Here is a 24,671-nt window from a genome sequence, read left to right as displayed (position 1 = left end):
GACAGATTCGGGGAGGGGACAGATTAAGAGCTTTATTCTGCCCTCTCTGCATCCAGAAAAAAACGCTGCAGGATCAAAACAGTGTTCGAGGCAGCAGAGGACAGCATTTCTGGGCCCCGAAGGTGGCCTGTTTGCAGCCACACCACAGGGCAGCAGCATCTGCAATAACTATAGGAAAGAATGAGAACTACCTCCCCATATGCATTGCCAGACTTTGGTTGTTTTCTCTCCCCTTGACTGCTGCGCCTTGACCCACTCCATGCTTAAGGTGGGTTAGAAGTGAGCTGGCATGTGGATTCCCTCGGCCCCCAAGGTGTTTGGGCTTTGAGGCAGCAAGAGCAGCCTTGCCCGTGCGCCACGTAGTAAATATGTGCACATGTGCCACAATCCGCAAAGAACCAACAACCTTGCTACCCACGCTGTGTGCTTGGACTGAAGCCACTGCACCACCCTCGGGCCGCACGCCCATCCTGCTGAATCAGAATCTGCATGCTAACAAGGTCCCCGGGGAATTCTTGATGTACCACATCTGGGGAGCAGCCCCAGAGGCAACCGTGATGAGAAGTAACCTCATAGGTCACTTCCCTGAGGCTCCCAAGGTCAAAGGGGCTCAAGGGAGCAGAGAAAGACCCTGAGCACAGTAAGCGAGATTGGCTCGGGCTAATGTAATTGCACGTTAAAAGCAGGGAGACCTTTGCAGCCCAAGCTGGTAAAGTGGGTGGTACTGCTGAAGGATAAGTGCCAGGTACCTGGCTGTTCTCTGCAGGGGATGCGAACACACAGAGAAGACTGGGCCTGTCCTCAGCCCCTTCTACTGGGGAGCACCAGGCGTGCGGGCTGGGCCTAAGTCTGCCCAGCTGAGCCCTCCCAAGGACCTGCCCTGCCCAGACGTCTCCAGGAGCTACCCTTGTCCAGAGGGAACACGAGCTGCCACTTCCTACAGCCTCCTGAAACAGAGCTTTCCTTTTCCCTTCTACTGAATGTTGCATGGATGACTGTTGAAAGTGAAAGAATTAATGCAAAATTTAAAAGTGTCTAAAGCGATTTTGATTACATGTTGAATTCTCCAATTGGTCATTCGGTGGATTCTGCAAAAGGGCTGCAGTGCGAGGGTTCATTGAAAGAGGGTCACAGAGGAGGCAATGGAGGGGATAGAGTGTAGCACAGAGACTCCCAGAACTAACTGTCTCTGGGACCCTCAGACCCCTGACAACACAGCAAGCAAGCGATCTATCCTTTGGATCCCGACAGCACACAGCGTTCCTGAAAAGTCATCATACCATCTGCCAGTAGAAGTGACCCTGCAGAAGTGACTCTTTGGCCAGCTGAGAGCCCTTGTGTGGGAGACTGGCAAGCAGCCCAGAGCCAGCATGGTTCCTACCTTCTCAGGCCCACGGTCTGTGCTGGGCTAATAGGGGCAGAGTCATGACCTCCGTGGGCTCAGGCTTAGCAGTGGGGTGGGTGCAAGCCCAACCCCTGGCAATCCCAGAGGACTGCAGCGTCCAGCATAGCTGCTGAGCCAAGCTGCTGAAGAGACCCCCTTGGGAGAGTTCTCTCGTTTTCTGCCAGTCTCCAGGCCTAGACGATGTTCACATGTGTGGTGGCACCTCACTCAATGCCCCACACCGCCTCTTTTCTCTACCCCTGAAAAGCCTGCGCGGGAATGCTGTTTTCATTGGGACACCTGTCACTTCATTTCTAAGACCTCTGGGGCTCACTACTATGCGTCTTGAAACTGTCCTGTGAAGCTGGCCCTGTGGGGCTGAAAGGGGAACAGCCTGGCTCTGCTTCAATCCTGGGTTTGCCTGCCTCAGACAGTGGGACCAGGGAACTGGGCTGGGACTCAGAATGGGGGGGGACCGTCCTCTCTCCGCCTCTGACCAACAGTGGGCCTGCTGTTCTCCCTCTGTGTCTCTCATCTGGACTAAAATGATCTCTACGGTCCCTTCCAGCTTCTAACCCTATTGCGTGGTTTCCATGTCATGCAGCCTGTGAACGTGTCACTGTGACCCCAGGAACGTCATGCTAAGCACAGCCGTGGTCTTTGCATCTCATCTAGAGGATTATCGCGTGGTAAAAGATCAGAGCATTCTACTGAGGGGACTTCAAACCCACTCCACACTCACTGGAATGTGGAGGTTCCCTTAGCATCACCAAGGGTGTCTGGTGGCTTTTCTAAGACAAGCGGTGCCGTATGTTTATCCCTCCCATCTGTCAGTTTCCTTTTTTAAGAATAAATAATAAAGAGGATGAGGTTCCCATAATATTCTAAAGCAGCTGAAGGTCCCCAGGATTATTTTTCCTAAAGTCAATAAGGAAGTCAGCATTCTCAACTACTAAAAACATGAAATGTAGATTTTTCAGATGGTGAAAGGGAGAATTTTTCAGATTGAATAAATAAAAATTACTGCTGATAATAAATTGCAACAGTAATATTTATTTAAACCAGAATGAGGGAATTACCTATAAGTCCGTCTTGATAGTGTATCTAGAAAAGGGGAATGTGGACAATTCAGAGATTCTGAAACCTTTTGATTTCTTGCCAAATCTTATAGAAAATCACATTAAAAATCCAGGTAGATGAGGATCTCTGACATTTCCCACATTCAAATCTCAGATGGTAGCTTCGTAAATGCCACTTGATTGAATGTATGCCAATGAATGACCCAGAGAGAGGAAATGACTTGACCAAAGTCATATATCCAGCTGAAGGCAAAGCTGAAACTGTCATCTGGTTGTGCCCACCCCTCCTAACCCTCCCAGGCAGGACAGGGCACACTTCATCACACACGTAGCACACCCTCAGATTGTCCCATGGGTGGCTCTGATTTCAGACACAACTCAGAGGGCTCCAGAAAGCTCATTCTGCTCTGTCCTAGGGTTGCCTCTCAGACTGACCTTCAAAGAAATCATCTAACCGGGAATTCACCCTGGTCACTCAGCCGCTCCATGGTGTGGTGTGACACAAATGCGAGATGACAGGCCCCAAAAAGGAAAATGCTTCCAGTGGCAAAGGGCAGCCCAGAGCCTGGTTAAGGAGGAGGTTTAAAGCTGGCTCAACTACTCTAAAGGGACCTTCGTGAAAGACAATTAAATATAGGAGGCCATAAGCAGCATAAAGGAAGCCACGTCACTGCAACTGTCAGCTCTCACTGCGACAAATCTAAGGTCTAAGGCACACGGACTGACGATGCGAAGCACAGCAGCGCTTCCGAGGTCTGTCTCAGAGTCTGCAGGATTTTAGCCGGGGGTGACAGTTAGAGCCAATGGAGGTGTCCCTGCCTTATCTGTCTTTTTTCCCCCCTAAAATTCTGTGATGGATGTACAAAGCCAGTGTTAAACAAAAAAAGAAAGAAAAAAAGAAAATCAGTTTCCTCTCATTTGGAAGGAAAACAAAACTATCATGAAAATCTCTAACATTTTAGAGTACATCATAATTTTCTAAGTGTTTACATTCAATTTTCATAGTACCTCTATTCATTCATTCACTCAATATGCATTGAGTACTGAGTACCAGAGACTGCTCTAGGTTCTAGGGCTATAGCAATGAATAAAGCAGGGCAAAAACTTCTGTCCCATTTCACAGATGAGATGATTGAGGCTCCCAGAAGTTAAGAGCTTTGTCCAAAGACACATCCCTAATAAGGGGAAGATCAAAAGCTAAATCTTCTAAAGCCACGGTCAGTTTTTTTTTCCCCCACTACCTCTCACTGTTATATCCTTCTGTTGGTTTATAGATACACACATTGTGTTACTGCAGAAAAATACGTGTTGTGCTAACAGATTTAGAATTTTAATATCAGTGCCAGCCAACACTTCTGACTTCAAACATGGCTGTTCTCACTGAAGGTGAAGAAACTCCCCAGGCGACTAAGCCAGGCCTACCCCACGCCCTGGACTCCCCAGCAGATACCCTGATGGGCATCCAGCTGGCACAGACAGGAGCAGCATAAAGGCTCCCACTGGCATCAATCTGCTAAACCTTGAATTGACCCAGCAAGAACCTAAATAACCAGCTTCTCTCAATTGCAGTGTCCCTGTGGTTCATCCATAGGTCATTCCCGCTTTACTGTGAGTCACTTTCGTCATATAGTCAAACCACATCTGGCTGAGAGCAGAACTATCCATGAAGGGTGTTTCCATGTAGAAGGAAAGACAAGCAGTATGGGGCATACTGAATCCAGATGCTCTGGGAGGTTCTGGAAAGTCAAACATGTAGGCCAGGAAAGAGAAGAAAGATGGTGGTGGAAGAATCCGGAATGAAATTGGAGTGGGGTGCTACTTTGCATCGGGCCCTCAGCTCCGTGCATGTCCACGCAGGTGCTGCCAAGGGCTGCACTTACATCAGTACAGTGTCTCAGGCCCACAATGTTACCCCAGTAACAGAAAGGTACCACTTGTTACTAACATCTATTAACCAGACAAGACAGTCTCAGCTGATCCAACTGAGCCTCTCAAGCTTAGTACACTGGGAGAAGAGGAGGAAACTACACACACACACACACCACATCCCTTGCACCTCCCCAGCTCCTTGCCACCAGTTCAAGTATGTCCAACACCCTGTTTTCCTAGAACTTCCTTCCTGTTTTCTGTTCCCTAAGCTGAAGTACACGACCTACTACAATTAGGGAAATGGGTTGGGAAATGGCTCTTCAATATTTAAAAGGGAAACATTTTTCATTCTCTCCCCTCTTGGTTTATCCGTCTTGTATGTTGAGTGTGTGTGTGTTTTCCCAGATGTGGGGGCCTCTCAGTGGTGTGCTGGGCTGACAATTATATCTCGGGGGGGAAAAATAATAAGCCCTGGTTCACGGTGTCTACCAATTTCTCTGGTGTAAATACGGCCACGGTGGCCTGTTTCAAACTACCAGTGTGACATCATGAACACAAGGTCAGGAAGAGATGCACTCACTCAGCTCTCACTGGCTCGAGGGCACTGCAGGTCTCTGGTTTTACACTGTTCCAAAACGCTAAGGTACCTCTCTGCTCTTTTTCTCTCCTATCCTTCGCATCAACGACACTTTAATCACTACTGGCTTTCAACTGGAAAATGGTTTCCAAAGGTCGGATCCAGTGCACTAAAGCCAACCAGTGTCCCTGCATGGATGACAGAGGCACCAGCTGACTCAACAAAATATTAATCGGATGGAATTTGCCTTCTCAAGAAAATTAATTAAAGGCCCTTTGCATGTCCCTGTATCTCTCAAACTCCAACTTTTGTACCTCCTTCCAACTCGCAAACTTACATAGTAGCTGGTACATGCTAGGGGAGGAGAAAGGAAGGGAGGAAAGGGGGGCGAGGACAAGAGAATGTCAGAACAAGTTGTTTCCCCAAAAAATGATAATATGGTGTGCAAAGGGCAGCGAAGTGCCACAGCAGCCAGAACTGTAGTCACATCGCGTCCTTTGGCTCCTTTGGCTCCTCACATTAACTGGGAGGGGTAAATAATACAGCCCTGCTCTTTGATCATTATCTTTTGCAAGTCCACTCTCGAAAACTATTTCCTGAAGACATCACTCCAACGTTTTCAGCATTAGCAGCAGACAGCTAAAAGCTCCCTAATTTTATTAGGTTGGTGCAAAAGTAATTGGTTTAAAAAGTTAAAAAAGTAATCTGCAAAAACCGCAATTACTTTTGCACCCACCTAATACTACCTAAAAACCCAAGAGTAGGTAATTTGGCTTCCTGCTAACAAAACACAAAACGTTAAACATGCCCAATTACAGAGAAGTATTGAAACGTTGAAAAGGGGAGGGGGAGAATCTATGACAGTTCTACAGTCACAGTAGGAAATGCAGCTCATTTAACAATAGAAGATAAAAACGAATGACTTCCGGAAAGCTCTTAATCTTCGTTAAGGCTCTTTTCAATTAAATTAACCATGAATAATTTGCTTTTTAAATTACTTGAAATTTTCCATTTTAAATATCAGAAGGCTATTTCCCAACCCTTTCCTCTAATTATATTAGGCTGCGCATTTCAGCCTAGGAAACAGAATTCCTTTATATTAATATTAGTGTCCTGGCATCACCAAGGCCTGTCTTCTAAGCCCGTTACAGCAGGTGTCTGAGACATCAGGGAAGAGGGAAATTGGTAAGGCCATTCTTCAATTCAACCCACTCCTTTGAAAGCTCCTGTTCCCTAAAGAACAATGTCCCAATACCTTGGCAGAGCATTCGGATGTTTCAAATGCCCATATGTACCCCTGTGAGCCAGCAGCAAGGGCTCACAAGAGGCTGGTGAGTCATCAGCACTGGGAGACAAACTCTTATGCCTCTGTGTGGTTGCACAGGCTCTTCCCTCTACCCAGAATGTCATTCCTGCTTTTTGTGCCTAACAAACTCCTACTTTTCCCATAACGCCCAGTGCTCGAGTTCCTTCCTCTGTGATATTTTTCTCTTCATCGTCTCCTTTGTGCTACTTCTTACATTAAATACACTTGGTCCCTAGTAGCCAACAAGCACAATATTTGGTACACAGTATATGCTTAATAAGCACTTGTTGAATGAATAAATGAGTAGATGAAAACCTATGAATAGCTTATACCGAATTTAATACTCAGGTCCTGCTAGAAGGATCTATTGACGTTCACAGAAGTTCAACAACGTGAGGCACAACAAACACATAAAGGTAGAGACTGGTATTATCCCCATTGTATGGTATAGAAATAGAAGCTTCAAGACGTGAAGCAACTTAGCCAGCTCCTAAGTGACAGAGGTGGGATTCATAATCCTGACAGTTTTTTCTAGAGGCTATGTTCTTAACCACTGTGCAATGATACTATCTCTTTGCCGAGATACTGGGCACAAAGCAATGCCCTAAAACACAGTGTCTGAAAAAATTGGCCAGTGCACTTGAAGTTGCTTCAAGTCTGCTGTGCTTCTGGGCCGTTTTTGTCCTCTAAGTTATAGGAATTAGTTATTTTGATAAATCGGCATTCCTCTGTCCAATCTCGCGTCTCACTGTGTCTTGTTTATTTATCTTATGTACACAGCACAATGCCTGGCCCATGATATATACTCAATAAGTACTTGCTGAATTTCAAACACTTTGAGTCCATGATTCTGATGGATGCTATGCGACTAAAGTCAAGAACTTCTCTTAGTCAAAGCTCTTCGTACTGCACTAGCCAAGTTGAGGCCAACTAAATAAGGTGACTCGGCTATAGAACAAGAGGTACAGGAACTTAGTGTGTGCTCGTTGGATGAGCTTTCAAGGGTAGCACACACTTTCTGCTTACATGACTGTGTCTCAGACCAACCTGGAAGGATCTGGGGTCCCAGTGAAGTAGTGAATGCATGGCGAGCTTCGATTCTGAGGCAGGACGGATACTATACTGGCTGTCGTGAGGAAAGACTCGGAGTCTATACAGACTCCACTAGCTTTGTCCCGTAAGATGTCAATCATAGTCTGCACAGTGATGCTTTCTGTAAAGAGACAGAGCGAGAGACAGAGAGAGAGAGAGAGAGAGAGAGAGAAATTTAACTGGGCAGGCTGCTAACCAAAATTCATTTACTCTTTTCCCTTTTTAGTAATATAACTCCTGAAATTATAGACGAGCACATCATTGCCTAACTGTAGACTACATTTCCCAGCTTCCCTTGTGGCGAGGTGTGGCCATGTGATAAATCCTGACCAATGGGAGATGTGTACAACTTGTCACATCCATCAAGAGGAATGCTTGCCCTTTACTTTTCTCCCTTCATGCCAGCTGGAAGATGCCAGCAAGCAGACCCCCAAAGAAAGTTAAAGTAATATATTGAGGTACATATATCCAGACTATAACATGGGAGAGCTATATACTTCTGTTTTCTTTAAGCCATATTATTTCAGGGTCTTTGCATATAGCACTTAGCAAATCCTCAACAAGTGTAGTAACACAATAAAATGACATTCATAAGAAGGTAAATGCAATCTATGCACAGTTCTCTCATATACTTTTGCTGGTTAGAGTCAATACTATATTTGAAGAATGACTCTGCAGTGAAAAAAATATACACCCAGAGAGGCATTTAGAATAATCAGAGTCATTCGTCTACTGGTTGTGACTTCAGATAAACAGAGAAACAAATTCTTGATCTCACAGGATCTCAGCTCTACATTTTCTCCCTCTGGCTATAATTCATTAAAACACCATTCTTTCAATCTGTGTTCACAAAGATAGAATCAAAGCATCACATAGGGAGAAGATACCTTAAAGTTCACTAGCATAATTCACATCCTCTTTATAAATCTCTATTTACAACATGACACTCCTAAAAATATTAAAAATAAGTCCTTGATTTCTTCAACTACCCACTGTTCACATTTCCTCATGGTCTCATAAATGAGTTTATTAATTTGAATCAAGATTGATAATATCCTTTAAATCTCTCTTAATTTCTGCCTCTCATTTTTCTCCTTGCATTTTCTTGGTTGGGCCATTTCTCCTGTCTGGACTTTGCAGATGGCATCCCCATGGTGTAGTTAATATGTCCCCCCATTCTTTGTATTTCCTGTAAACTAGTAGCTAGATCTGGAGGTTTCATCAGATTTAGGTTTGATGTTTGGCAGGACTACTTTACACATGGTATCCTATACTTTCATCAAGCCAGGTTTGTTTGTTTTTTTCAATTAAAACTTTGAGTTTTTTTAGAGTTCTCATTTTAAAAATGGATACTTTCTTGCCTTGTTACCCAGAATATATGAATTAAGCTTTACAGCAAAAGTCTTAAAATCTTCTAGATTGGGGTAGGGGGCAAACTTTTTTTAAAGAACCAAATAGTAAATATTTGGGGCTTATGGGCCATACAATTTGTCATAACGTACCTGTTGCCACGGCTCACCTCTGCCACTATAGCACGAAAGGAGCCATAAACAACACATAAGTGTGTGTGGCTATGTTCCATTAAAATTTTAGTTACAAAACCGCTAGCTGATGACAAGTCACATTTTGCTCACCCCTGTTCTGAATGATCAAAGGTTTGACTTACAAAACACATGTATCACTAGCAAATACAAAATGTGGCCATTGTGGTTTATTTGGAAGTTTTTTTACTCAGGCCCAAAAGTAATGTGCTAGCCAGTCACCATAGATACCTAAATATGAGTTTCTGAGTAAGTCAGTAACTGGGTAAAAAACAGAGGGCTCATGTGGATAATTCAATTCAACTTCAAGTTAACTTAATAAATGTTCATAGAACAAAGGACTATAATAGTCATCACAAGGGGATCCTAGGATGAGTAAAAGACAATGCCCTGCACTCAAGGCCCATCAGGCTAACGAGAGAAGAAAACATAGGCAGAAGCTAAGTCAAATGTATGAGATATAAGGAAGGCTGCGATAAATATCACAAAGAGAAGTACAAATGACATTAGTGTTTACAGGAGAAATGGGAGCAGCAAACTTCCACAAATGAGGAAGCATCCTGTAAAAATAAATGCAAGCTCTTGTTTTGCCTGTACATCAGGAACTTTGGCACAATTTGGTCTCTAAATACAAGATCTATTCTCTGCTTCTCCTCTTTGCTCACCCTCCTAAGTTCAGACAAGTTCTCTAAAACAGCTGCAAGACAAAGCGTATGATGAGGGAGAATCGGAAAGGATGTACTCACTCACCTTCTTGCTTTTCTAAGCTGTCTTTGCCTGCACAGCAGTCTAGATGCTCATCAGCTGGAGAAAAAACTTCGGAAAAATTGAACTCATCCTCTCCCGTCCACCAACCTTGACTCTGAGCATAACTCCTGAGTTGACGATGCTCTGCATCAATCTTGGTGGTGAGAGAAAGCTGATTGCAAATGCACTTGACTCCCTCTGCGGAGAGTGCAAGGCCCAGTTAGTTGGAAATATAAAGTCTTAATCAAGAAATGGAAATTTGCAGGGAATCTCTCCCCTGCAACTTGACTTTAACTATAGGGGAGAATCAAATTCCATTAGTAAAGAGAGAAATCCTTGGGAATTTCTTCTTCATTCAACCTTTTTTTTTCAGATCCCAACATTTAGAAAACCATAGTAGCAATGATAATGAATAGTTTTTAAATAATGTACCTGGGAATAGGTGTGTGTCATGTGTGCATGGAAGAAAAATCTATGGAAATTTTTTCTCATAAAAATGTAATAAGTGTAGCTAAATAAGTCTAGAATCACAAGTGCCTATTTATGAGTACACTCCACCTTGATAGGGCAGCAGTTCTCCTACTTATTGACAGGGTTGCTATGCCTTCTCCAAAGCCTTAGCTACAAATACATAGCGGACAACTTGGCTTTACGATGTCTAGAACCTATGACGTTATCAGAGTCCAAAACAGTCATTCATAGTAGATGCTTCCAGGGAGCATGTTGACCTTCTAAATTCTTGGAGAAGGAAGTAGAAAAAGAGCCTGAACTACACGTTGCAGTAAAGCCATTACTGCCTGAAAACGAGCTCCTGGGGGCAGGGTCAGGGCTGGACTCAGTTTGTTCAGTATCTTCAGCTTCACTGACTTCCACTTCCAAAATAAGCATCCTGGCTGGTGGGCATTTGTCCTTTTCCATTCATCTTTTTAGAGGAGACCATACGCGTAAAACTATTTTTAAAAATTGAAAATTAAAAAAAAAAAAAAGCTTTGGTCTAAATAAGTGATTTTGACATTGTTCACACTAAGATATTTTTTAAATCTTGTGAATAACTCCATAGATGTTTTTGTTTGTTTGTTTTTTTCCTAGAGGGTGATTTATAATAGACATCTGATTTCAAAACTTTTAGCATTTGAAGGCCAGAGTTCATTAAATCCTCCTGCAATCACACAACTGCTTAGATCAGAGGACATAAAATCAATGAGTGTAAGGAATGGCTGGAATTTTTTTTTTAAATATTTAGTGAAAGACAGCATTCATTTTGATGAGATGGATTTTTTTTTTAGTTAATTTTATTGGGGTGACAATTGTTAGTAAATTTACATAGATTTCAGGTGTACAATTCTGTATTACATCATCTGTAAATCCCATTGTGTGTTCACCACCCAGAGTCAGTTCTCCCTCCATCACCATATATTTGATCCCCCTTACCCTCATCACCCACCCCCCATAGACACAGACAATAATTTAGTGGTTACCAGAGATGGATTTTTTAAACTATACTTTGAAGGGAGAGTAAGCTTTAGAAATGCAGTTATAGATCAACAAGTTTTACATTCTACTTAAAAGCAATACGATTGTTTTTCAGCATGGCGCATTAGCCATCTCGTCGGTACCATTAGTAAGACTTCGTCGATGGGAAGACTTCATCTTAGATGAGCTTTTTTACAAAGGGGTTCTAAGTTCCTTCACTGCAGGAGGCTTGGAGACCTGGCAGGCCACACTGGCTGCGTTAGTTCTGTAACTACTATGAAAGTAGGGCAGGCAGGCACACGTGGGTATGTGCGGGGCATACGTGGCTGGAGAAAATCTGTGAGATTTGCTTCGAAGGCACCACTAGCCATTCTGCACCATTGTGAGAATGAGAAGAAACCACGCCCTCCTCCACGCAGGTACAGCCTGTGCACAACTTAGTCAAGAAACCACGGCTAGATGTCACAGCCTCCGTAGGGCAGCCTTGTATAAGATACAACATCATTATCCACAGCAACCCCGATCACTGGCCTGACTCAGACCACAGAAAGCAACAGCCTTGATTCTCAGCTACTGAAATAGACCTTCTGCTTCGGGTCACATCTGGTTCCTGTCACCTATCAGGCAGAGATGGCAAACAGGTTTCATCTCTAACATCACTTCTGAGGAACTAGGACAGACTTCCTGGTAAATTCAGTTGAGAAAAGACATAGGCCGAGTGCAGATTCAACAAGAGAAGAGTTTTGTAATCTACTAGCCATGTCTGCTGCAGACACAGGAAAGGAGAGTGGCAGCAACATGCTCTGTATTTGTCACCCAGTTCTAAGGGATAGAAGAGGGGGTTTCACTGGCCAATTCTTTCTTATAACTCTTTAGTCCTCTTGGAAGCCCTTTCACCTGTTCTAGGATTCTGTCCTGTTCAGAATATGAGGGTGCTGAGGTGGTGATACAGGACAGCCTCTCCCACCCATAACATTTCCTTCCCCAGAACTGTCTTAAAACAAGATGCTGCAGGGTGCACAGAGTAGCCATTTACTGGGCACTAAATCTTTCTGAGTATATTCCCTAGTCCTCTGCTGTCCTAGTAACATTGTCTCAGAGACATGAGCTTGATGGCCCAGAGGTATTCAATGGTCCTCTTCTAGCGGAGCAGTCCAAGCACAAAAAGCTACAGGGCTGAGGGGGTCGGGGGGAGCTCCCTGTTGTAGGAATGCATTGACCTATTAGGAAATGGAAAATAACCCTTCCATTGGCCAATTAATAGAGTCACAATTTGGATCATGAAACTGCTAGTAGTCTGAACTGGGTCCTGCCCAGAAAGCAAACAGAAATAGGAAAGGTTAGGAGTATGTTTCCTGCGTGTTGACATCAATTCACTTAAGGTTCAGGAGGCTCCAGCTTCCTCTCCAAAAGCAGAAGCCCAGAAATGAGAAGCATGCCAAAAGCTGAAGATCATGCACAGAAAGGGTCTACGACAGCAGCATGATTTCTGTAAGCCCAAGCGACACCCATCTCAGGCCTTTCTGCCCATGGCACTCTGCACCCCACACCCACTCACCTGTGGTTTTCTCAGCAGCCCAGTACCTCCCCACGGTCTCCAGGACCCAGGCCTCGTCACGATCCACAATCAGATATGCACTTTGGAAGCTATGGCAGGAGTCTGCGTCTTCATAATAATTCCCACCTTGTCCGTGTTCTTCCAACAAGACGACGATAATGTCTAAGGCTTCTTTAGCTGTTGACCCTCTTTCCAAACCAAGCCTGGAGTAAGGAAACAAGAAGTACATTTTGTACCACGTGATTATTACCACAAGGGTAAGATATGAGGCATACAAACATGTCCAAATATGTTAAACACGCAGACCAATACCCAAACGGATTAGCACTTCCACTCAGAATACAACTCCCACATTTGGTTCAAAATCATGGGGGCATTTTCTGTCTTTGGGAATCCCCCACCCATACAGACAGAAGAGTCAGGATCCCAGTGGCTTCTCCCTCTTGAAAGGAAGCTCATCCACTGACCTTTCCTCCTCTTTTCCAGCTCTGTCTCCTATGGAGCTGGCCAGCACAGCTCTGGCCCTTAGCAAGATCTCTTTTGGTGACTTATACTTCCTCCTGCCTCTGGGCAAAAGGATATCTCTGCCAAGTGCAGCCTTGCTCTCTATTAGTCTACAGTAGGTATTTGTGTTAGTAACAAAAGTGTTTCGTACCAGCCATTGTCCTTGGTGCGTAATATTGACACAGATAAATCAGGTGGCTGGTTAGGACACAAGCAATCCTTTTGTACATATTTCTCCTCCTGCCTATCAGCCTCCCTTCATTGTTGTGGCTTACAGCTTCAGTTATCATAAAGTACATATTTATTCTGAAGTGAAATAGCCATCCCCTCCCAGCCCTTCCAGTGAATAGACTCTGTAAAGAGGGCACAGATCTTGCCCTCTGTGTGACTGTGGGCAAGTTCCATAATCTTTCGCAACTCTAGTTTTATGTCACCTATAAAATAAGTACCTACATCATTGGGTTACTATGAGGATGGGTTTTATGAGATAATGAACACGAAAATACATAGCTCAAATGCCCAGGACCAAGGAAGTAAGTAATCAATAAGTTTCGAGAAGTAGCACACTGTGGCAGAAAAAAAAATGACTCAGAGATAAAGGGACCCAGCGTCTGGTTCTGCTACCCACTGGCAATATGATCTTAAGTAACGTAACCTTTCGGAACCTTGATTTTTCTGTAAAGTACTACAGAAAACAGTACTACTTCCCTCTCTGGCTGATTTGAAAGAGGATGGCATGTGCTACGTACTCTACTACGTAATGTCCATCTAGTCATCTCTTTGTTCAAATTACATTTCTGGTGGCAGGAACACAGAATTTTAGAGTGGAGGCAATGGAGCCAGTTACAATGGTAGCATAGGCCAGTTTTTGATGAATGTTCGACTTGAGAAGTATTGTTATTATAATTCACTCAGCTTGATTCTTCCTGAAGGGACATTTATTTCACTGGGCTGCCAGGGAGAAAATAATGCAACTGCATGCTACAGATTTATTCTTGTAACAGGCTTATTTTCATAATCACACACTTATATATCGATTCACTTGGCATTTCTCAATCTAAGCTTATTTAGGAAGACTTGGTGCCAAGGCAATGATTTGTGAAGCTGAACCCTTAGGGAAAGTGACAAAGAATAAACCCTTTACAAGACTGAATTAAGCTGACTTTCTGTTGCTCAGTGCCATCTCCTCCAAAGAAGTCGGAGAAGCCAACAGGTCCTTATCTTGAGGTCCTGGAACAAACAAACATGCTCTGAGCGCGCCTTATAACTCGAAGCTGTGCACCCACGAGGGCAACTCCCTCCTTCCCATAGGTCACACTGCCTCCTGCACACATTCCAGGCAGAACCTGTTGCCAGGCCTTTGCAGGGCTCCAACTTGCCCATGCAAACATGCTAGGAGCATGTGAATACCCGGCCCGGGCAATGGCCCCACCTTCGGAAGCTGTGACTTCTTTGTTGCAGTATCTAACCGACTCCTCTGCTGTGCTGCCGGTTTGCGTTCCACACGGAGACTCCCAATACTGACCCTCAGGCTTCCACACGGACTTTGGTGCCCTCGTGCAGTGTCTGCAGCGAGACCTCAACACTTATCCACAGACATGATTCTCATTTTACCCTTTGTGCCAGGACCATGGAGAAAAGGTACGCCTTTGTCCCACTTGACCATTCCCACATGGTCTCCCTGCCATGGAAGAGGACAGGACAACTTTCTCCACGGTCCCAGGCCCATGAATGAGAGCGGGGTTCCACACTGTCCACCTGAGACTGAGAGGTGCAGCTGTAGCAGGACTATGGGATCGAGGGCCACAATCATACACATCAAGGGGCCTATTTGAAAGCCTCTCATAACAGTTTCAGATCGGGCAGGTTCACAAGATTCAAAATGAGAACGGCGCTTTGCTGGCCCCCACGCCTGATGTCACACTGGCTGCCTCACCTCATTATGTAAGCAGGGCAGATACAGGGATGAAATTAACTGGGCCAACGTCAGAGTCTCGCTCTGACATCAACCTTTAGGGCAATTCAAGTCCTTCCAAAGCATACAGTTGGTCCAGGTTGTTCTAGGTCTTGGAGTTAGATGTTTCTGAATTTACATCCTTGGTTGATTGGGTTTTTTTTTTTTTAATCCTTGGGCAAATCCCTATTTGGGACCCATGACTTTCTTACAGGTATGTCCAGCTTGCTTGTGCCCATTCCTGAAATGTCAGCGTATGTCCCTAAGGAGGATGAGTCACATTTGCACTTCCCCTGTGTTTCGGAACTCTGAGTGCTTCTCCTTTTCATAGCTATGTCTCCATAGGCTAGGGACACCCCTGTCCTTTTATATCCCAATGAGGGTAAACTAAGTTATAACTAGATTTACCATGGATACGTCACCGTCCGGGGTAAAGTCATGAAAACAGTCACTACCTCTCCCCTTCTGGGGATGGGCCTGGTGTCCTTATAGGGATTTGGATGCAAATAGAGTTGACCCTTAAACATGGGGGGAAAGGGGAGCGGTTAGGGGCACCAACCTCTGTGCAGTCAAAAATCTACGTATCACTTTTTAACTCCCCCAAAACTTGACTACTATTAGTCAACTGTTGACCAAAAGGAAGCTTTACCAATAAACATGAAGTCAATTAACACGGAATTTGTATGCTACAGGGATTATAGACTGTATTCTTACAATAAAGTAAGCTAGAGAAAATATTAAGCAAATCATAAGGAAGAAAAAAATACCTTGATATTATTTATTGGAAAAAAACAAACAATTCACATATAAGTGGACCCACATCATGTTCACGGGGCAACTGTAATCTTCCATTTTCCCCACAATCAAGGCGTCTGCAAGATCCCTCTGGGCTCATGACTTTTGGATATTGAAACATTCCAGCCTTCAGCCAGAGGGCTACAAGCAGGAAGGAAATGAGTAGACATTAAGTGCTGCATTGATTTGGAAGAATCTTGTGTGAAACCTTCTAAGTAAACTGTCTACTTAAAGGAGCCTCGCAAGCACCTCCTTCTCGAAGCACGCATTCCCAAATACATGCAGTCCCTGAGAATACCTGAGGATCCAGCAGTGTTTGCAGAGGGCCATGACCTAGAATTCTGTGCCATTCATGTGGCTACAAATATCAGATTGCTTTGAGACACATCTCTCCTATGATCGTCTTAAATTGGTCTTAAAATCTTGCATAGTTCCATTTTTTGTCATCTCCCTGCCACAAGACTAAAATCTCTTTGAAGCTCTTGTGAGCTTGACAGAGTCAAGTACAAAGCAGATATTCAGGAAGCCCTTGGCGTTTATGGGTTGATAATCTTGAAAAGAGACATCAGAGGCTTTAAAGAAGAACAAAAAAATTCCCTTCCATCGTCCCTTAGAAATCAACTGTTAAAATGATGATCTTTGCCTGTGCTCTAAACCCCCTACCACAAATATAATAGCTCAAAATGCAAGGTTACAAACGAGGCATAAAAGGGGCATACTTTCATTAACTTTTCATTTTCAGGATTTCTGTTAAGTATGGAGGTAAAAATACTGGGACAGCTGTCAATGCATAATAAGCTCAAAACTTGTTGTTATTCTACTCATCAAGAGAAAACTGATTGTAGATAGGAGGCTTTTTCCTCCTTGGTTTGCTCCTCCTGAGCTCCTCCTGAGTTTATAAGAAGAAGCAGGAATAGTAAGGAAAGGTGAGAAAGGCATAAAGGCAATATGCTACCAAAAGGGTGTCACTAACAGACTTATCCATCGGTTGGCAGAAGCTATGCACCACAGGGGTCTCTGTGTAAATATGCAGTTTCTCCCTACAAAACCTCCAAAATGTCGAAACCGCTATTCCTTGTTATAGCATGTTAGGTTTGGGAGGCTCTTTGAAGGTCATCCAATCTAAAGCCTCACATGGAACAAATAAGGACACGGTGGCCCAGAGAGGTGACGGAACTTGGTAAATCCACAGTGAAAACCAAGGACCCCAGCTCCCAGCCCAATCTTTTTTCAACTATGTCCATGATTTTATTGCATTTCACTGTCTCAGAAAAAGGAAAGCCATTGCAGACTGTTCTTTCCTTCCAGCTCCCCCTCTCCTTCAGTCATTCATTCCAAACTCAGTCATTGATTACCCACTAGGTGCCAGGCACAGCATTCCTGGTGCTTGTGACACAGGAGTAAACCAGCAGACAAAGATCCCTGTCCTATACAGAAGGCAAACAGACATAGGAAAAAATGCTCAACCTCACTAACCATCAGAGAAATGTAAATAAAAACCACAATGAGATACCACCTCACCCCAGTCAAAATGGCTATCATCAATAAATCAACAAACAAATGCTGGCACGGATGTGGAGAAAAGGGAACCCTTGTGCACTGTTGGTGGGATTGCAGATTGGTGCAGCCACTATGGAAAACAGTATGGAGGTATCTCAAAAATCTGAAAATGGAGCTACCTTATGATCCAGCAATTCCACTCCTAGGTATCTATCCAGAGAAATCCAAAACTCTAATTCGAAAATCTTTATGCACTCCTATGTTTGTTGCAGCACTGTACACGATAGCCAAGACATGGAGACAACTGAAATGCCCATCGGTAGACGACTGGATTAAGAAACCATGGTACATTTATACAATGGAGTATTACGCAGCCATAAAGAAGAAAGAAATCTTACCATTTGCAACAATATGGATGGACCTAGAGAACATTACATTAAGTGAAATAAGTCAGACAGAGAAAGACAAATACCATATGATCTCACTTATATGTGGAATCTAAAGAACACAGTAAGTGAATGAACTAATCAGAAACAGTTTCAGAGACATAAAGGAAAAATTGAGGGTTGCTAGATGGCGGGGAGGAGGGGATAAGGGGGAAGGTGAGGGGATTAGAAAACAGTCAGTAACCACAAGATTGCCACGTGGACACGAAAGTTAATTTGGGGAACGTAATCAATAATGTTGTAAAGATTTTGTAGGGTATTCGATGGACACTTGTCTCGCTAGGGAGATGTAGTTGCCTGATCACTGCACTGTACACCTGAAGCTGAAGCTGAACAATAGTGAATGTCAACTACAACTTTATATATATACATATGTATATAGTTATAAGAAGCGGAGTACAGCTTTAGGAATAGAGACAGTGGAAATGTAATGGCTGTGTGCGATGTCAGAGGGATAGTGGATGAGGGGAAGGGGGTTGACACAGTATGAGGGATATAAATGATAAATGTCTAACTATTACTTTGTTTTGTGCACCTGAAAGGAATAAAAAATAAATTTTAAAAAAAGATCCCTGTCCTGTCGAGTTTACATGTCCACTTCCTTCTGTTACATGGTGACTGGAAGAGCAGGGAAAGGAAGAAAAGATGACTGAGACGTAGAGGGGAAAGGAGGGGAGTGATCTCTGTTCTTTTTCCCTTTATATTTTGTGTATTTTATATGTATCCCCTTTTATATATCTTAGATATATTTCAAATCACGTAAACTTCACCTATTTAAAAATACAGGTTAGTGGTTTTTAGTATATTCAAAAATTGTGCAACTATCAGCACAAAAAAATTGAAGAAGAACAAACTTGAAAAATATTCCAACTTCAGAACATTTTCAACATCCCAAAAAGAGGCCCTATATCCATTAGGAATCACTCCTGCTCCCCAGGCAATGACTAATCTACTTTCTGCTTCTATGGGTTTGCCTATGCGTATATTTGCTAGCAATGGAATCATACAACATGCGACCTTTTGTGTTTGGCTTCTTTCACTGAGCATGTTTTCGAGACTCATCATATTGTGGGATATATTAGCACTGGGTTAGTTTTTATTGCGGAATAATATTCCACTGTAATCTATTCTTTTTTCTATCACCTGAAATTGATGTCAAAAGGCACATGTCTTCTTAGGAAGGCCTGAGTAACCGAATATGAGATTTGGAGGGACAGACGTCCTGTGCCCGTGCCCCGCCCACCCTGAACAGTAGGTTCAGAGCACCCCCGTGTAGTACCTGACCAGGTCCATCCCCAGCAGGGCTTCCGTCTCCGTGGCCGGTTCTCTGGCACTGCTGGCTTTGTTGGCTATGCACACGCCATGTTCATTGGCTCCCATTTCTGCCCCCCAGAGCCAGGCAGGTCTGCTTATCACAATAGCATGAGTTCTGGGAACTTGGTCGATTGAAATATACGTACACTAAAAAAACGAAGACGGGAAAGAAAAGGACATGAAGTGACAGGTATCACGTAGTTTTCACCTTGGTATTTACAACAAACCACCACATCAGTTTTAAAAAGACCAGAAAACGGAAAGGCCTTGGGAACGGCAGACTTAAAAGACACCTCAAGTCTCACTACCGCTCGAACATCTCCACAGTGAGTTTCAGTCTTACCACTCACTCGGTTTTTAGTCTCCTTGGTTCAAGCCAACTGCCCACAATGCTTCCATCGATGATGGTCATCTTCTTGAACCAGGCATTCGGCCAATCTCTGCCCTGAATGGTGTGTCTAGTCATTTCAATAGGCACAGACGGCCACCAGCATTTCCAACAAACGCAGCTATTTATTCTCATTTGCAAACATCCTTCTAGATCAGTGGTCTTCAAACATTTTTCACATTATAGAGCCCTGTTTATAAAAGAAACTTTATCTAGAGGCCTACTATAGAAAACAAATAAAAGGGACATGCTTTGTCTGAAGAAGGGAGGTCCATGAGCTTTCTGCAATGATCCCTGGGGTTCCCTGGAACACAGTTTGATGACCTACATGATGGCTTTAGTGGTAGAAGAGAGAAAATGATAATAATACCTTCCATGTAACTGACGCATTAAATGTACACGCTCATACAGTGCGCTTCCCTGTCTGTCCATTTGATCCTTACACTAAGCCCAGGAGAGGGACACATAAGGAGACAGTCCCAGAGAAGCAAAGTTCTAACTGCTATCAGAACTTCAGGGCACGCCACTTAGAGTTGTATGTCTTACTTTCTCCCGGCGGCTGTGTCTTCACCTGGAAAGTGAATGAGCTAATCTAGATCAAACTATTTCTTCCAAAGTATTTCTAGCCTCAGAACCCTTTCTTCATACAAACTCTCACGTGGAAGCATGAAGACAATAAAACAGGTCAAAGTGTACAAGAAGCAACTAGAAGAATCGGCGTGGGACCGGGGTTGGGTAACTCAGAGCCTTACCTGCTGTTTCTTTCTTTTCCCTCCCCATTTGGGGCCCATGGGAGGTCTCCACTGGATAACTAACCAGGTCATCCATAACCAGCCTCCTGACTCTGACGTTCTATCAGCCTACGACACACTCTTTGTGTGGTTAATGCAGTATGGAACCCAGAGCTCTAAATGACACAGAGCTCTTTAGCTCTCAAGGGTTACCAGCTGCGGAAGCCATTTACATTTTAAATTGGGAAGCTGAAAGCATTGCATCGACTGCAGCCTTAGATCTTCGTTCGATTCAAGACCCAATTATATCAGCTGAATGCAGCCCAGGAAGTTCTTCGGCATTGATTTTCCATAATCTCTAAACCTCAGGTAAGAGCTGCAATGCATGTAGCCACCACACTCTGGGGTCACGTGACATCTCTGCCTTCCATGATACATATTGCTCTGCGCTGAGATAATGTTATTTCACTCGATAAATATTTGTAAACTGAAAGCTAATGAAATCCGGAGGTTGTCAAGAGACCCTGGAGTTTTTCATGGCAAACTGTAAGGAAATATTCTCTTGAAATGTTTTCCCCTATTCAGTTCACAAACGTTATTTACTTTAAAAATTGATCCTTTTCAAGCAAAAGCTGGCCAAAGCAGGAAACAAACCACGCTCTTCTGTGCTGTTCTAAATGTAACTGAAGTTTATATCTTAAAATTGCACTCTTTCATGCCCAAAGTACTTCAGGCATTGACCAACGCTATCCAAAACCCCTGAGCTCCACTGACAGATTTTGTCTTGAGAAGAATGAGTAAATAGGGAAGGAATCTCAGGTTCTCAAGCATAGGTTTATCATAATGTGTTTTTGTTTTGTTTCATTTTGTTTTGTTTTTTAAGGGCAGGGAAAATGTAAAAATAAGAAACGGGTTTACTTATTTGTCCTTAAATTCGGTTTTACATGTCCACGTCCAATTTCACCAATTAGTTATAGAGCACCAACCACACACAAGGTATTTTGCGCTAAGTGCTGCCTGCAGATGAATCAATGAGGATGTCCAATCCCTGTCCTTTCGGTTGGGAAAGAAGGAGAAGGCACACGTGCAGATTATTATAGCACCAGGCCAGCTTCAGTAGGTGTCCCTGAAGCCTATCTACCTCGTATGCATTGCATGTGCCCCCCACCCCGCCACCTTGTACCTGATCAACCCAGTCCTGCTCTGCTTTTTCCTTTTCACATTTCACTCCATTTAGCTCCTTCCAAAACACCATCTGACTGACTTACATATTGCATGTGCTGTTTATGTACGCTATCTCCCCCAGTTAGAATGTAAGCTCCCTGAGGGCAAGGAGATGTCTCTGTGGTTCACTTCCTAGATATATCCCAGGGTGGCACATACTAGGTATCAATACACCTTTTTTCGAATGGATTAATGAATGAAGGAAGGAAGCAGTGAATGAATGATTGAATGAATGAATGAATAACAAAGGTCAGAGGGAGCATGACAGAGATTCAAAGGAAAGAGGGAACACATCCAAGTGGTCAGAGGCTTTATCAAATGGGGGGCATTTGAGTTGATCTTGAAAAATGGGCCAGACATCAAGGTATTCCAGACAGAGGTAAGAGTCTGAGAAGAGACAGATAGGTCATGTCAAAGGTGGGTTCATGGTGCAGGGAGCCCCCCCCCCGCCCCATGCCACTTAGGGAACTACGATGATGGTCTTGAGTCACAGGACTGCAAGAGCTCAGTAAGTACTGACCAATAAAACAGTTGAAAATTGAATTAGAAAGACCATATGGTCCTTGTGGGAGTTCAAAAATCTATGCAGCCAGCTTGACACTTTTCAGGCCAAACTCAGAATGAGGAGGAAGGAAGAGGATCCCCAAGTAGCCAGATAGGCCAAATCAGTCCTCCCAAGCGCTAGGCCAAAAGCCAATGCACCAGACCCCCCTCATATGCTACACAATGGGGAAGCAGGGGGGAGAGGGAGATGGGTGTGTGTGCACCCAAGTCTTAGTGAGTCTGTAACACATGCCCCTTAGGGCATTTTTGTCATAAACCTCAGAAGCCTGGGCCTAGTGTGGGCCCTTCTTGGGCTGCAATTCACACACACACACACACACACACACACACACACACACACACACGCTACTGTGTCTGAAATCTGACCAATCACACCCAGGTCTGGGAGGGAACGGGGATGATGGACACGCTTGCCTCACAAACATTGGTTATTTAAAATCCCACCTCGGGAGCCAACCTGGTAAACAAGGAACACGATGTAATTAGCTAAACTTGGTAAAGCCAGCCGTCTAGAACATGAGCACTGCAGGCAGTCATTTTTTAAAATAAAATTCAATGACCTTCACATTTGCCCCATTACTAACGAGGCAGAGAATAAGGCAGATTTGAGGAAGCAAAGAAGGTCTCACCAGGAAAAAAAAATCCAAAAAGCAACTGAAATCTTTTAGCGTGGGCAACTCCATTTAGTTCCCCGCATCAAAATTCCTAGCCAAATTTCTATTAGACAAGAAAATGAAAAAAAAAAGAAAACATTCTCCACTTAAAAGATCAATCTTTGCAGGGATAGTTCTGGCCTCAACTTCCGTTATAAAGCTGTGAAAGTGATGAGCAAATTGTCTTGCTGCCCCACATCCACTCCTAATCAGCCTTTAATAAAACAAATGTCAGCTAGTGTGACTTCTGGGTGCCGAGGCCACATAACAATAAGAGAATGCCCAGAGTGGGCAGGGTAGTAAGGCATACTTCTAAATGTCAGCACTGCCTAATGCTAAAAGTTGAAATTTTAAAGGTATTGTCTGAATTGAGCTTGCCACTCTCTCGGGTGGCTCCTGGGGACGCATGCCACGTTGGAAGGTGAAAGGATGAGCCTTGATAAGGCCTTAGAGACTAAGACAAAAGATAATGCTTCTGTAGAGCAAGCCCTTTATTATTTTGTGTGATTGTGGCAAAAATGAAAAAGCAAAATCAGCTTCATGCTGTCGCCTACCCCTTGCACATTCCAACACACACTATTTCTGGATCTCCCCCACTCACACAATAGACGTTTCAATTCATGTAATGCAACCATTGTGTCTTTCCTACTGTACTCAGATGGTGAACAAAACCCTGGCGCCACCAGCGAAAACCACTGTGAAATCACTCGATGAGTCAGCCAGATTTCTCAGGGTGGGGGGAAAAAGGCAGGGAAAGTGGGATGCGGTAGAGAAATACTTCCAGTTTAAAAAATTTGTAACTCTAAAGCAACATTGCTAATTATCACAGAATTTTTGTTTATTTGGTTGGTTGGTTGGTTGGTTGGTTGGTTGGTTGGTTGATTGGTTGGTTGGTTGGCTGGGCTTTTAAAATTTTTTTATCCCAGTGTCTTGTCTACCACTTGGCTGGTTTTGAAAATGTGCTCTTAAGATTCATGAGCCTAAAGACAAAAGAATATGTCAACCACATTTTAGAAGAATTGCTTTTTATTTCCCTGAGGTTGTAGGATTCTCTGAGGATGGGCAATGCAAAGGCCTGGGGTCAGAAATAGGCTTACGAAAGGGGACATGATAGAAGGAAGACCCTGGGAAGCCACTCTCCCATGGGGTGAGGGAGATGCTTCTGACAAGCCTGGGTCTCCTGCTCCTGAGAATGAAGAGAAGAAACAAACAAACAAAAACAGACAGGAAGAGTGGTGTGCAATCTGCCCAGCAGCCATGGCGCTTTGCTCAGCACTCTGATATTGTGTTTCCTACTGTAAGAGATATACTCAGAATTAAAATTCAGATACCCTCACCTGCACATACCCCACACACCACAAATAAAGCCGCCATCTGGACAATTACACTAACAATGCTACCAGGTATCGTTCGTTGGTAATTCTCTATTCTTCTTGCAAATATTTTCATTAAGGAAGAACAGAGAAATGACCTACCAAAAGCCTGCCCGTCATATAACCTCACTGAGGATACTATCCCGTACAGAACTCCGTGTAGTGGAAAATGGACACAAATTAAAATGAACTTTCAAAAAAGAAACAATGAAAACTTTAAAGGAGGGAAATAGTGAAGATGAGATTTAGTATATCATAATAAGAGACTTTAAAAAAAAAAACAAAACATCATGTGTCAAACCTGACTTGGCTGTCAAGAATCCTGTCTCCACAAATAGTGATACAATTATTCTCTCGAGTACCAAGCATAAATAATGTAAACTTTAGTTCAAATCTGCTGTTTTACTGGAACACAGTATTCTGCTGCTGTATGCATATTTTTTCCTAAATAGAAGGTTCAACCATAGAAGAACAGAGCTACACCCATCCATGGGCATGCACACAGAACATCAGGATCGTCTTCCAGGAAATTATTCATGTGCTTCCTCAGGACCCTCCCCATGGAAAGGAGCAGGGCTTGAGGAAAAGTTGAGATCACT

At 43.6% G+C, this 24,671-nt stretch overlaps 1 protein-coding gene across 5 annotated transcripts in view; it reads right to left on the bottom strand.

Annotated features, from left to right (window-relative positions):
• Positions 1 to 24,671, bottom strand: part of SCRN1 (secernin 1) — a 61,084-nt gene that overhangs the window by 12,771 nt on the left and 23,642 nt on the right. For all 5 annotated transcript variants that reach the window (XM_081079843.1, XM_081079841.1, XM_081079844.1 and 2 more), the window contains exons 3-6: positions 19,105 to 19,286; positions 12,627 to 12,829; positions 9,599 to 9,793; positions 7,263 to 7,428 (exon numbers count right to left, since the gene is read on the bottom strand). In XM_081079843.1, the coding sequence (XP_080935969.1) occupies positions 7,263 to 7,428; positions 9,599 to 9,793; positions 12,627 to 12,829; positions 19,105 to 19,286 (746 nt within the window). The remainder of the gene's footprint in view (positions 1 to 7,262; positions 7,429 to 9,598; positions 9,794 to 12,626; positions 12,830 to 19,104; positions 19,287 to 24,671) is intronic.

The sequence above is a fragment of the Rhinolophus hipposideros genome (assembly GCF_964194185.1).
Source record: "Rhinolophus hipposideros genome assembly, chromosome: 18".
NCBI classification, from domain to species: domain Eukaryota; kingdom Metazoa; phylum Chordata; class Mammalia; order Chiroptera; family Rhinolophidae; genus Rhinolophus; species Rhinolophus hipposideros.
Note: the sequence above shows the minus strand (reverse complement) of the source record. Positions and strands in the feature narration are given on the sequence as shown.